Source organism: Alosa pseudoharengus, unplaced genomic scaffold (genome assembly GCF_046254945.1).
Source record: "Alosa pseudoharengus isolate Yale_2024_CS ecotype anadromous, Long Island Sound unplaced genomic scaffold, YU_APseudo_1.1 YU_APseudo_1.1_scf_17, whole genome shotgun sequence".
Lineage (NCBI taxonomy): Eukaryota > Metazoa > Chordata > Actinopteri > Clupeiformes > Clupeidae > Alosa > Alosa pseudoharengus.
The window spans coordinates 21,877,320-21,891,702 of record NW_027468640.1 but is presented as its reverse complement, the minus strand read 5'-3'; the positions used below and the strand labels follow the sequence as shown (position 1 = coordinate 21,891,702).

General features: G+C 39.0%; 2 protein-coding genes across 4 annotated transcripts; both read left to right on the top strand.

The window, feature by feature from the left end:
* The first annotated feature begins 806 nt into the window (after positions 1-806).
* LOC143127425 (uncharacterized) lies at positions 807-10,955 on the top strand. Of its 3 annotated transcripts, XM_076288925.1 has the most exons (13): positions 807-924; positions 1,161-1,235; positions 4,998-5,078; positions 5,174-5,224; positions 5,534-5,749; positions 5,863-5,889; positions 6,228-6,311; positions 7,232-7,315; positions 9,228-9,269; positions 9,550-9,633; positions 10,054-10,118; positions 10,299-10,382; positions 10,902-10,955. In XM_076288925.1, exons 1-11 carry the CDS (start codon positions 816-818, stop codon positions 10,089-10,091), a joined length of 891 nt encoding a protein of 296 aa, XP_076145040.1. In that variant the 5' UTR covers positions 807-815; the 3' UTR covers positions 10,092-10,118; positions 10,299-10,382; positions 10,902-10,955. The 3 variants fall into 3 exon arrangements, with proteins under 3 accessions (XP_076145040.1, XP_076145039.1, XP_076145041.1); XM_076288924.1 differs by lacking the exon at positions 6,228-6,311 and having other exon boundaries at positions 9,880-10,118; XM_076288926.1 differs by lacking the exons at positions 6,228-6,311; positions 10,054-10,118; positions 10,299-10,382; positions 10,902-10,955 and having other exon boundaries at positions 7,232-9,269; positions 9,550-9,608.
* Positions 10,956-13,316: 2,361 nt separating this feature from the next.
* Positions 13,317-14,159, top strand: LOC143127054 (C-type lectin domain family 10 member A-like). Its single transcript, XM_076288355.1, has 3 exons — positions 13,317-13,457; positions 13,560-13,675; positions 13,997-14,159. Exons 1-3 carry the CDS (start codon positions 13,317-13,319, stop codon positions 14,157-14,159), a joined length of 420 nt encoding a protein of 139 aa, XP_076144470.1.
* Positions 14,160-14,383: the final 224 nt, after the last annotated feature.

Below are 14,383 nucleotides of genomic sequence, written 5' to 3'. Positions count from 1 at the left end.
TGTGTCTGTGTCTGTCTGAGTCTGTGTGTAATGTGAATGTGTGTGGTTGGTTGGCACAGCAATATTTTTGATATAATGCCTCTTCATCAGGCAGTCATCAGAGGTGTTTCCAGACATAAAGGTAGGCTGCACTGCCATGAGAGCAGAATCCCTCAGCTTTCACCTCAACGCCCTCAACACAAATGCTTAGCCTTCTGTGTCAATGACGCATTCAGCTGATGGAAACTCTAAATCAGGCAACTCACAGAATAGGGAACTGAAGACTGGACAAATTTACACTTGGTTAAACAATCTCACTTGACTTTTTTTGGTCACTGTCACTTTTTGTAGTATCTTTTTCCCCTGGGGCTTTTGCATTTATGTGGATAGGACAGTTGAAAGTGAAGGGTAGCAAGCGGGAAGATAGAGATGTGGGACCTGGAAATGACTGTGGGTCTGAACCAAACCCGGGTTCCCCTTGGACCCATAGGTGGTCAGGATACTGACCATTACATGCCACTGCTACACCCTGGTAACCGTCCCTTTAACAGAATGTTGGGGTTTGCTGCTGAGCATATGTTGCAGACACATATTTCCAAGTGTATTTTATATTAATAATGTACTAATAATGTACTAAACAAATTGGCCAAACAGTTATTGTCCACAGTTATTGTTCTCATGGGGTCACACCATTTCATTTTGCACAGTCTCTCAGAGAGCATTGAGGTGCATCGGAGTGGAGAGAGGTCCACACACTTTTCTTTTCATTTTGCATAGTGTATAAAGAGGAAGTTTCTTGGATGGGTAGATCAGTAAATCACACCGCTTCAGCCTTCATGCACCACCATCGTGCTGGAAACGCTTACCAGAGAATGGCCATCGACGCCGTGTACTCCAATGTGAACCTAAAGGCAAAGAAAAAGTCCAAGTCTGCATTTGGTGGAGGTGAGTGTGTGTGAGAGACATGCCATTTTTGGTTTGTTGTGACTGTTTGTATTTGCATATGTGAGTTATGTGTGTGTGGCTGTTCGTGTGTCTGTTTGTGTGTCCGCGTGTGCCCAAGTGTGAGTGAGTGTGTATGTGTGTGTGTGTGTGTGTGTATGTGTTTGTGTATGTGTCTGTCTCTGTTGTACCTTCTTTGATGTAAGTGTCATAGGTCTTTTTATTCCCTTCCCAAACAGATGATGACAGTGATGATATTGACTACACATTAATAGACTTCACCAACTCAGGGAACAAGCAGAGAAGGCCAAACGGTGAGTGTGAACTGCGGCATAGTAGATACAAATACCTTCTTTTTTATGCCACGCACTTCCCGGATTTCCGACAGACCGTCTGTGTTGTAGCAGCTGTTGTTTCAGGGTTCGTGTTTACACAGACCTGGTTGGGTGTTGCACCTAGTGAATAGGCACGTTAAGATGCTGAAGGGTTTGTGTCAAAGTTGGATAAAGAGTCACCCTGTTGGGCATAAACAAGATACTTAATGTCAGATTAAACACAAAAGTAACAGAATATAACAAGATGGCATTACATTGACACTTCACCGGAAATATATTGCTGTCTGAAGAGCCTTTTATGGCATATAGTCGATTATTCAATGTGGTTTCTGGCCATAGTAGCAGAGCCGGACAGTAACGGAGTACATTTACTTGAGTACAGTACTTGAGTACAGTTTTGAGGGATCTGTACTTTACTCGAGTATCATTTTTGGGGAGTACTCATGACTTTACTCAAGTACATTTGAGAGGTAAATATTGTACTCTTTACTCCACTACATTTCTATCCATAACCGTCAGTACCCGTTACTTCTTCTAAAAAAAAGGAAAAAAGAAAAATCTCGGAAACCCTCAATTTGTTGTTTCCCTCTCAAACGTGATTGAATTGTGCAGGCGCCACTGATTGGGACAGCCTATCAGTAATCACCTTAAGCTTTCTGCCAAAGTCAACTCCATGGTTAGATTTAGATAAGAGACGAAACCATGAACTAAACAATGGATGAAGACGCAGCAGGTCCATCTCGGGAATGTGCCAACCCGTGGCCCCACCTTGCCAGACTATTTAAATTTTCTGAACAAGTTAATGATAGTTTTCGCCTCAAGTGTTTCAATTACAAAATAGTATTTGGTATTTGAAATACACATTTTAAATACATGTATTAGAAATACTGCCCATCCCTGGCAACATGGTAAAAAGATGAAAATGACTTGATTTTACTTTCAATTCCTTTTACATTCTCCAAGGTATTAACATTAACATTTTTCATAAGTCCATGTAGGATGTTTCTGTACATAAATGTAAGCACTGTGACAGTAGTAATGCAATATTTAGAAAATGTACTCTTGTACTCTTGATACTCAAGTACTTTTAAAAACAAGTACTTCAGTACTTTTACTTAAGTAGACATCTGACTGTTGTACTTTTACTTGTACTTGAGTAAAATTTAGCAAAAGGTATCTGTACTTTTACTCAAGTAATGAAGCTGTGTACTCTGTCCGCCTCTGATTAGTAGTGGAAAAGGTGCATGTGGTGACGTCTCTGTTATTGTGCCTTGGAGCTAGTGGATCTTGGACTGCTCTGCCATCTGGTGGTGTTGTAGATCTATTGAAGAAGGTGCCCACTGAACCATTCAGTGAAATGTTATGAAGAAGTTTCTAGAATGTTGTTTTCAGTATGGTGTGGTGCATACTGATGTGCTATAACCAGAGGTGGGAAGTAAATAAGTACAAATACTTAAGTAAGTAGCATTTTCAGGTACCTGTACTTTACTGGAGTATTTATTTTTCCAACAACATTTTAGAACTCTCTTCAAAACTCATGTTATACTTTGTCTGAATGCATTTGAGCAGTGCCGGTTCAGACCTCCATATAGGACTAAGCAAAAACCTGCTAAGGGGCCATCCTACCTGAACTCTGAGGGCCAAAAACCTGCTAAGGGGCCATCCTACCTGAACTCTGAGGGCCAAAATTGAACCATTTTTTTTACAGTATCATCAGTCGGGTAAATTTGTGTTCGTTCCATGGTTTGATGTCAACATACATCTCTCCAGTGCGTGTTGCTGGCCTAGCCTAGACCTACCTAATGGAACGTTTTTGAACGCAGGCAACAGAAACGCAGCATCTCCGCTTTGCGTTGGGCCGTTTTACCATCTAGAACAGGGGTCTCAAACTCAAATGAGCTGGGGGCCAATTCTGCCAACGTCATCTGATTGGAGGGCCGGCTATTTCTGAAAATGCAATGTTCTTTTTTTCAAATACCACACAAAACTGCAAACAGAAGGTGCAAGTGTTTTTATCTTTTAGACACCTGTGCTAGCAACCTTAGCCTATAAATAAAATAATGATAAAATAAATATTAATACAAATTATAAAACAAATGAAAAACATAAAAACAGGTATGTGTGTGTGTTTCACACCAAATAAAAATATTTCCTCTCATAACTTTTTTTAAACCTGGCAAACTAGGCATCAGGGTTAAGAAAGCAACACCATTGGATTTTTATATCAAAATTTCAAAAGGCCATGGCTTGAAAGTGGTCAGAGATAAAGTCCTTCTGTAAATGTAAAAATCTTTGAGTAAAACAAAAGTTTAGGGGGTAAATTTACCCATCTAATTTGTCACTGGATGGCAAGCACCTCAAATTATGCAGCTTTCAGTAAATACTGGATGAACATATTTAAGCAGGTTTACTTTCCTTTTTTCATATTACCCACATAACAAATTAACAGGAAAACACCTAAGATGTATACCAACACCTAAGATGTTGTGGTTTAGTAATAGATTACTACAATATAGGCCTACAATAAAGTATTCTGGTCAAACAGTTCCTATCGCGGGTAATCTGAGTACCCAGAAGTTCGCATCATATTGCGGGTGACTTTGTAGTTCTTTAGAGCCCTATTTCTACTAGCCCTGCTGTCTGTACCACATCCATTACGGACACTATCATCACGATTACCACTGCAACCTCCAAGCTATGTTGGGCAGAGTGTCGAAACAAGCATGGTATGCTTAGTGGACACCGTTGTATACACGCACCTCCATTCGCAGACACACCGTGACTATCACTGTCATAGACGATCGATCATAATCTCCAAAAGGATATTCTCCTTCAGAATTAGAATAGGTGAATAACATAGCTTACCTAAGACTTCATCACACGTGAACGTTTTTCAACATTTGGTGTAGGCCTATTTCTGCTTAATTTCTGCTTCAATTTCTGCAACATGGCCTGCATCGCTTCCGCGTCATTACAAATGCACGTCTTTGTGTTTCTCGCGTGTCTCGCGTGTAGTTTCCTGAAAACTTTGCGCAGCGATTTTGGGTTTGAATCAAGCTCTGGATGTCTTGCACATAGTGGAGCAGAGTAGGCCTACACATGAGATTTGTCACCGTACCTGGATCTATCGTCTATTTTAATCAGTATCGTTGTTTGTCGCAATTAATAGCCTCAAGGGCCGGATTACATTATTATTTTGTCATACGTCGCGGGCCGGAATTGGGCAGGACGCGGGCCAGATTTGGCCCGCGGGCCGGGTGTTTGAGACCCCTGATCTAGAACATGTATTAACTTTGTATAGTCGAACGGCGTGTCGTCCATTATCCCTTACATACACCATTAGGCCACAGTCTGCTTCTTTTAACAGAAACAACTGGTAAAATAGTCCTTTCAAAAGGCTTGGATACTTTTTACTTTTATACTTTAAGTACATTTCCGTACATTTAAGATTACTTTCTTAATTTTACGTGAGTAAAGAAGTTGAATCACTACTTATACTTTTACTAGTCTTTTTTACAGATGTATCTGTACGTCTACTTGAGTATGGCAAGTGTGTGCTTTTACCATCTCTGGCTATAATGCATAGGATACGTTATTGGGTAGGATTACTTGTATGTGACAATGAGAGGTGTGGCCTTTGTCTGCAACAAATAGCATGATGAATAACATCTTCTCCTGTGTATGTCTGCGTATGAAAAAGGATGGGACTTTATAGGACTCCTGTTCTTTTCTTTGCATTAGCTGTGGACAGTGAAGCTGTCACATACTCTGCAGTCAAAATCCCCCAACCAGGTGTCAGCAAAGAACCAATCCACAGAGATGGTGAGTAACAGCTGTGTTAAGCCTGGACACGTAATTTTCTGTAAATGGGAACTCTGTAAATATCTCTAAACTACTCACTCTCGTTTTATGTTTAGGGGCAGAGGGTGATGATGTAATCTACTACAAGATCACCCAGCCACATAGAGGTTTGCTTGAGAGGTTTACTTCCTGTTTAAGGCCAGTTTGCCAGCTGAACTAATTTGCTTTCTTTCAGTGTTATTCTGCCATCAACAGGTCATTCTATTACTCTTATTCTCTCTCTCATTCTCTGACTCTGTGTGTGTGTGTGTGTGTGTGTGTGAGAGGATGTGGGTGTGGGTTTGGGTGTGTTTGTGTTGAGTTTAACCTTCTGTTTTTTGGCAAAAACTCCAGCTACAGCACATGAATATTGCTTGCATGTTCTCCTTCCCTAAGTCAAAGGCTGCCACCACTCTCTCTCTCTCTCTTATCTGTAGATGTTTTATTTAGCCAGTCTTCAGCACAGCACAATGAACCGCTTCCAACACAAAGTGGACATACACCTGCAGCCTTCCTGGCCCAGAGTGACCCATTCCCTATGACAATGATGACCCCTGTGAGGGAGACCCAGCAGAGGTTCTTTCAGAGACCCACGTTTCTGCTGTTTCTATGCGTTCTCTTTTTCACACTGACAGTAATTCTGGGAGTGCTCTGTAAGTATCACACAGTAGCAGCTGACTGCCACACAATATACACATTTCCATCCTAATGATGCCATTTAAGAATGAATGTATTAATGCTGTGTGTTGTGTTTGTGTCCCTACAGATTTATTGGAGGAAAATGCCCATGCAGGTATTTATTATAAAATAAATGATAGAAATGCACTGTCTGGCTAGATAGATACAGCAGATAGATACTTGCTTTATTCATCCCCAGAGGCATAGTAGATACAAATACCTTCTTTTTTATGCCACGCACTTCCTGGATTTCCCACAGACCGTCACCTGTGTTGTAGCAGCTGTTGTTTTAGGGTTTGTGTAAATAAAGCAGATAGATACTTGCTTTATTCATCCCCAGAGGCACTGTAAATTGTGGTTTTGCAATAGTAATGCACACATGTACATGTAACAATGCTGACCAACATGAAATGTTTTTCTTCCTTTCTGTATCATCACACCGGTTTCATAAAGATTCCATGGGCAAATATGAATCTCTCCAGTCTGTGCACAGGGTAGTCCAGAACAAATACTCCCAGAGTCGTAGGGATCTGTCAGGTCAGTCCTTGTCCCTCTAGAAATGTAAACAATATTTAACACATACCAAAAAATAGACAATGGAGTGTTGTCAGGTATAGATGGTTTACTCTGGTGATAGTAATGCCTCGTTAACGGCATTTAAATCAATTAGTACTATAGGCTCTTTGGCTTATCAATTATTATGAATACTGTAGCGCAGAACAATTATTAAGGTTTTGGCAAAAATAAATGTTGTTAGTAATTTTTTGGTTGACCACTCCGAGGGCAGTGGAACACTTGGGCACGTGCAACTTAGTGGGCATAGCACCATTAGGCTGATAAGGAATAGAAGCTTTTGGTCCCCACTATGGGATGCATCTACAGTGTAGTGTAAAGGAACACCAGGCAACGTTTTCGTGTTAATTAATCATCTTCGTAAGTCGGTATATGGTTAAATGACTCATTATGGGGCGAATGAAGGCTCTCTCGCCCGCCCCTACTGCCTGTAGGAAGAATATCCCACTTGCAAGTTCGGTGTATCCTACCCGCCGACCGAAGCAGGATCAGTTTACAGCACAGAGGTAGGCTAGAGATTGTTGCAAACGTGTGTATAATGGCAGAGCGAGCGAAGAAGCAGCGAAAACCCTTGACGGAAGACACAAAGAAAAGGAAAAGAGCTTCAGACCGAGCGAGGGGGAGTTTCGTAGAGAAAAAGCATCAAGCTTGCCTGGTGTCCCTTTAAGTCTTTCCCTTACAAAATGAAGGCTGTAGTAACTTTGCCTTTGTGGTGCTAAACTAAACCAAATTGCTGTTACTACTTTGATACTCAAACTTAAAAAGGATCCACAAACACAGATCTTCAGGACACGACAGCATAACACAATTTAACAAAACAGGTGCCCAACCAAAATGTCAACACTTTCTCTCTGTAACTCATTTGTTATGTCTTAACTGAAAAGAGGCTCTCGAGAGTCTGAAGGTTCTCAACATCAGCCATGGAAGACTGTCTGGAGAGAAAGTATCCTTGCAGAGACAACTCAATGGTAAGGCAGTGGTGAAATTTCAGCACAAAAGCAGCAGATTCAAGATCACAATTGATATACTGTATACTCAGGATTAGGTAAGCAGTTCTGCTTATGTACCCTTGACATTTGTAAAATGAAAACACCAGTGATCAGGCAAAACACATTTTTATTTTCATTATGTAAGGTGCAATGGTTCTCTACTTGCGATGGCTAGCGGTTGTCATAATAAGATTATCTTTATTCAAACGCTTACATACCCATAGTTCTTAAATGAGAACTTAAGCCCTGTTAAAAAATTGAAGGAATAAAAATCGCTAATGTGAGTTAGCCTGCTAGCAGCTAATGCAGCAAAGCAGCTAAGTTATGGTATGGGGGCATCACTTAAACTATATGTCCGACTTCGTCACCGTTCAATTCATCCCTTTTGTTTCAAATTTGCGGATAGGCCGATGGTAAGCTTGTTTTTATGCTGGCAAACAAAAGGGTAAAGGGTTCGAGAAAATGATTCTTTATTCTAAATGCGTACCGCTATGGCGATAAAGAGAAAGAAGTAGGATATGATTTGAAATTTAAGCTGACTGATAAAATACGGGTGAAACGATATGGTTCATGCTGTCTCATTCGTGCCGAAAAGGAGGGAGAATGAAACATTACGCATGTTCCACTTATGCATAAATAATTCCTGAAAGGTTTTGGTCAGGGCTGATAATGCAACTGTATTTGACAGAAGAAAGATATAGGCTAGGTTGCTAGTGACAAAATATGAGCTTTCAGTGTGATATGCTCTTTTTGTAAATTACATTTGATTAAAGCATGTTTAATCTATTCTGGCTATCCCCTTTTTGGATCTCACTCAATAAACAACATCTCAACACTAAATTGTCATCGGATAGCCTAGTCATATGGGTGGACATTCAGTGTTTTTGAAATAATTAATTTGATAATATATTCCATCTTTGCAGAGGAAAAGTTTTGTGTAAAGGGAATTAAAGGCCTGTGTCATATAGACGCCTGTCTCTAATATTAGCCGGTGCAGTTTGGCAATTTGGGAAAATAAAAGCCCTGGCTATTATTTGGAGTTTTACGGGTACCTCTGTTTCTGTCCCTTTCTGTACCCTAAAGTCCATATCAAAGTCACACTCATGCATTTCGCATTTCCACAGAGAAAGTGTGAAGTTTACAAAAAATATATAATTGAGCATTGCAATAGTTATATATTAAAGGAGCTCTAAGCGATGTTGGGTAACAAAACAGAGAGCTAGCTCGCTACTCCCTCCCCCTCCCTCCCGAGCAATTGGAACTCTCGGTGATTGGCTGGAACAGTTTATTATGTATTTATCGTCCAGGTTGGACCAAGTTGTTTTTGATGCCGTTTTTGGAACCTGGGCTGTCCATAGAGACAGTGTTTTTTTTATAGTGTATTCAAGGCACAGACAGCTAGCGATTGGTGAGGTGGTTAGCTTTATGTGACAAAAAAAATGTTTTAGCTTAGAAACCGCGTAACATCGCTTAGAGCACCTTTAATAGTAATAACTGTAACAACATGGAAGCAGTCCAAATGAGAGCTGAGCAGGCACAGCACTAATGTTACTGAATGGAGGATGAAGGACCAAAGATTACTTTAGCATGAATAAATAAATGCAGAAAGAAATTATGAGATGTATGAATAAATAAATGTATCCTCCTGCTATTGCCAACATCCACCACAAAACACAAAAAAGAACAGAACTAAAGATTAATAGATATATGTTTCCTAGTATATAATAATATGCCAAGTATAACAATAGCAATAATAATAATAATAATAACAATTTGTAATGTTGGCCACATGATGGATTTGCCCATTTGTGTCCACTGTTGTGTTTTATTGGAAAGGGTTTTATTCTGTCATCCATACGTTTCTTTTCTCCACCCTTTGTGGAACTGACAGAGCTCAATGAAGAGAAGACATCCATTCAAAGTCATCTGAATGGTGAGATTGGACAACACACCATTTAGGATCTGAACAGATTTTCAAAATATTAGGGATCATCTAGATCAATGATGCCTAGACTAAGAATACACTTTAAGAACAACACTCCTAACTTGTATTGTTTCATATATACAACATAATATAATTGTATTATTTTGCATCAATTCATATTATTCTATATTATTTTGTACAACACAATATGTATGTTAGATTACAGATCTTGTTGACTCATTAAGTGATGAAATTGTGCAGCTGCACTTACATGCTTCTCTTTTGACAGATGTAAACAAGAATTTGCAATTTGAGAGGATCAATAACAGCAATCTTTCTTTGGAAAAATTGACGATAGAAAAGAATTTTCGAAGTGAGTGTTAAACCTCAGTTTACAGGATTCCTTACAGAATGGACAATTAATTCACATGCTGTGCAAAAGTGTATTTCAGTGGTCATATTATTATTATTATTTTATTATTATTATTATTATTAGAGTTATACATCCAATTTATTTAGCAGTGGATATCTACAAGCTTATTTTTTGTCATTTTGTGTAATTTTTGCCAACAACTTGTGAAAGTTGCACTACATGCCTATCATTGTCTCTCTTTCAAAGTTGTGACTGAGGATTTGGGAAATGAGAAGCATAAAAACAAACAGCTTACAAGTGAAAATCAAGACAAAGCAAGAGACCTCAGAAGGGAGTGGCATGACCCAGTTTGCTTGATTGGAGCTTATTGGGAAAAGATGAAGTTTGATTGTCCCACACATTTGTATCTTTTCTCAACAGACTTGAGGACTCTCTTAAAGAGAATGCAGAGAGATTGAGAGATCAATATAACACTTCACTCTCTGGTGAGGAAAAGTTGACACATGAGAGATGGTTTTGTTCCTTTAGGTTCTGATACATATTCCCAGGTTAAAATGTTTCATGTTTTAACAAATGTAAAACTGGTTAAATGGATATACAGTATGGATACCCATTGCATGCATGAACAAAGTGACATTTGTTTTTTGTTTGTCGTTGTTGAACAGATACACAGAAGAGACTTGATGAGCAGAAGATAAGCAATGCTTTTCTCTCCCACATCAAGGACAGTATTGAGGTAGAGCTGAAAAGTAAGGGACATTTTCCTACACAATTATAGCCTGGATACCAGACTCTGACTTCGCAGAGAGTCTGGCGTAGATCCATTGGCAAACGTTTATTTCGCGCTGGTTGGTGGATGCTTTTCTGAAGTTTGAAATCATTGGAGTTCAATCACTAACGTTTGGTAATGACATATGTTAACCACTGGGGACACAACGATAATGATAGGCTTGCAACTTAAACGTTTACAATCACTCTCAGGAACGCCCTCTGTTCGCTGGTTGGTTCGGATACCAGGTAGCCAAAGTAAACGAAAGCAGATCAAGCTAATCCAGACGTAGTACTGTAGGGAAATGTAAATGAGCGGAAGTACATAGACAGGCGGAGCCAGGCTAACACAATTAGTCCTTTAAATTAGTTTGCCGCAAGAACCATGTTTCCCACAGATGCAATAAGACTGAACTTTTGACTTTTTAGATTTTCAGAAAATTTCAATTACATTAACCTACTGCATGTTCACTTATAGTATGTGTATTATATTTGTACAGAATATCGAGAAACATTTCTTCAAACCAGAGATGATGAACAAAAAAAGATGCTGAACAGCGTACTACAAGGTTAGTCATTCCATATGCTGCCTTTAGTGGATAGTCTAGAACATGTGCCCACACAAAATGATGTGGAAGGAGAAACAATTCACCACAGTTCCATGCTTGAGACACTATTACCATGTTCTAAAATAAAAAACTAATTGCAATCCATTACATGAAATATCATTTGAGTGAGTATTATGAAAGTGATGATGGTGGTATTATGCTAATCGATAAGGACTTCTCCGTAAATCAATTGAAATAAGGGCTGGGATAAACGATTATTTTTTAAACGATTAATCTAGTGATTATTTTTTCGATGCATCGATTAATCTAACGATTCATTTTTTCAGTCCGATTCGATTTCGATTCGATTCGATTATCTCCCCATTAATTCACTAATAGCAACTTATACATGTTTATTTACATATCTGAATGAAAAACATGAATTCTTTAACATTGCAATATATGTTTATTGCTCTTAAGATTCCAAAATAAAAGACTGAAGTGCAAGTAAACAAGTGCAAAGTTATGTATTCTTATTCAGAGGTAGCATTCAATAAAGTTCATTAGGCTAGTGTATGTCTAATTGAGTGCCTGTCATTTTAACCCTTGTGTTATCCTAAAATCTTACCGACACTCTTTATCCTTGGGGTCAATTTGACCCCAGCTAAATAAACCCTCAGAAAATGATTATAATTCATATTGTTACCCAGTTTTTTTGTGATAGGTACTTAACAAGAGTGTGATAACCACCATCAAAAGCCCTACAAAACAATCCCACCCCCCCACACCCCTTTATGAACCTTGGAACCCTGGCTGGCAATATTGCCCATCCAGTGTCAGCAGCCCAAAGGCTTGCTGTTGCTTCCCCTTTTGACTTTTAGAGTCCTGCCAAAATGACTTATATGTAATAAGTACTTGTGTATGTAATAATGATAATAACAGTATGTTCCCATACTATTCAAATAATAATATCCAAAATGTGTCAAATATTCATGTACCTTATGTTTCATACAGCTGGGGTCAAACTGACCCCAAGGAACATCAATGTACAAAATATTTGTACAGGACATTGAAAACATATTATTGAACAAATTTCATGCTAACTCTGTTGTACCCTTCAATTTAGGAAAAGTCATGAAACATGAAGCAAAAAAAAAAAAGTGAACCATATATTTTATGATGTTAAACGTTGCTTGGGGTCAAATTGACCCCAAGGATAACAGGAGGGTTAAGACGTTCGTGTGGGAATCATGTGTGGATGCAATTCATAAGGTAGTTCAAATAACAGTTCGTACTTCTCCTTTGGACAAGCACTTTTGAGTCTTGAAAACAGTTTTCCATTTCCATCGGGATTTTGCAAACAGAGTCAATAAAGTGAGCCCTGCATGAGTAATACAAGCAGCTGCAAGTAAGCATGCTAAACTTGACATCCAAACAGTATTCTAACGTTAGCTTTGAGATAGGGCTACTGCTTGATTGCATAAATGCATAAATGGCCTAATGTAACTTAACTTCGTTTAGTCTCCTCAATGTACTATGTTGTGATAAGACCTTAGCAGAGTTTACTTTAACTTTAATGCAGCGGTTTTGAACAAATTTGCGCAGCATGGTCACGATGCTAAGCGGATTTAATAGCAATGTAGCCCACTGTGTTCTATGCAGTGCTTCTATGTGGCAACAACAATCCTTCAACAATCGTGAATATTTTGTTAAATGCACAGAGCGGGCTCGTTACGAGAGAGAGCGGGCGGGGCGAGGAAAGGCTGTGTGAGTAAAAAGTGCAGCTCAATGAAATTATTTTATCTTATCTTTAATTTAAATAGCAGGCCTACAACATAGAACATCAATGTGTGGTGGCCGGTTTTGATTTCGTGGTGCCCAGCCACAGATTAGTCAACGTATGGAAAACACTGAAGGTGTAAAATTAAAAATATTTAGCAGCACAAGTTATGCTTGACGAATCGACGCTCATATTTTGCGTCGACGTATTTTTTGCGTCGACGTCATCGATTACGTCGACGCGTTGTCCCAGCCCTAATTGAAATGAATCAAAACCTAAGAGTAGCAGGTCCACAACAAGGGACGGATAGTTTGACAGCGGTGATCGCATGAATTGTACACAATAATGTACTGCTCAATAAACTGTGGTTAATACATGGGAGCGGTCAATACGTATTTTGTATTTTTAATTGCCATAGAACACTGTTATGCAGTTTAATAGACAGTGCATCTATAAGCGGGAAATTACTGTACCTGTGCATGTGAGTGATTTTAGTTCTGCTTTGGAACTGAAGTTTATTACGTGTCTGCTGCGTGTGTGTGTCATTAAATAGACATGTTCTGTTTCTATACTCAATAGCTTTAGAGATGGGCTGTGCCCTTGGATGGAAAAACTTCACAGGAAAGTGCTACTTCTTCTCTTCTGAAAATGTTACCTGGAATCAGAGCAGAGATGCCTGCCAGGCCAAGGGGGGGCATTTGGTTGTCATAGACACAAAAGGGGAATGGGTAAGACAATATAATTGATGGATCATTTGAATTTGCCTGTCTATATGTCCTTGCATGTAGTCCAACTCGAATACACACTGAATCAGACTTTTCTTGCTTTAGGAATTCCTTAAAGAAAAGACACCAGGAGATACAAAGACCTATTACTGGATCGGCCTAACTGACTCAGAGAAGGAGGGGACATGGTGCTGGGTGGACAACACAGACCTTGGCCTAAAGTAAGAATGTAATGTATACATGTGTTTGTTTGTGTGTGCCTAATAACTGGGTGATAATATATTTTAATATTTAATATTTTTTTAACTTTTCATGAATTAATTAAAGGAAAAATAACTTTTAAAAATTGGCGCTGATTAAATGCATTTTAGCCTTGGCGTGTTTACTTTGTCACTCGTAAACCTGTCAGTGGACAACCTATGAAATGCTTCTCACCACAAATAGGTTATGCAGTTAATTTAGAATAATTAATCACAAAGTTTGGAATTGAAAGTGTATGTGTGCGTATGTGTTTATGATGTTTTATTTGACATATTTTACAGGTACTGGATGACTAATCAGCCTAATGACTGGAAAAACAATGGGATGAGACCAACGGGAGAGGACTGTGTCAGAACAAATGCAGAGGAAGGACTCTGGCTGGATGCATTCTGTGACGACAAGTTTCATTATATCTGTGAAGCTACAGCTGCTGTAAAACCTTGAATCATAATACTGTATTGTCAAGTTCTATATTTTCCTCTGTCACGTTTGTTCTTTCAGTTGTTCATCAAACAGTTTATTACAGAACGCAGAATGATGTATATGTATCTGTACATGTATGTGTATTTTTCTGATAATAAAAGCTTACTTTGTCTTGTCTAGATCAGTGTTTTTCAACCACTGTGCCAGGGCACACTAGTGTGCCGTGAAAGATCATCAGGTGTGCC

What these genes read in the sequence shown, in the direction of transcription:
- LOC143127054 (XM_076288355.1), top strand. Translation starts at nt 13,317, where the DNA reads ATGGGCTGTGCCCTTGGATGGAAAAACTTCACAGGAAAGTGCTACTTC. An exon ending in TAGACACAAAAGGGGAATGG is followed by an intron (nt 13,458 to 13,559) that starts GTAAGACAATAT and finishes TTCTTGCTTTAG; the next exon opens with GAATTCCTTAAAGAAAAGAC. An exon ending in AACACAGACCTTGGCCTAAA is followed by an intron (nt 13,676 to 13,996) that starts GTAAGAATGTAA and finishes CATATTTTACAG; the next exon opens with GTACTGGATGACTAATCAGC.
- LOC143127425 (XM_076288924.1), top strand. Translation starts at nt 816, where the DNA reads ATGCACCACCATCGTGCTGGAAACGCTTACCAGAGAATGGCCATCGAC. An exon ending in AGAACCAATCCACAGAGATG is followed by an intron (nt 5,079 to 5,173) that starts GTGAGTAACAGC and finishes TTTTATGTTTAG; the next exon opens with GGGCAGAGGGTGATGATGTA. An exon ending in GGAGGAAAATGCCCATGCAG is followed by an intron (nt 5,890 to 7,231) that starts GTATTTATTATA and finishes TTAACTGAAAAG; the next exon opens with AGGCTCTCGAGAGTCTGAAG.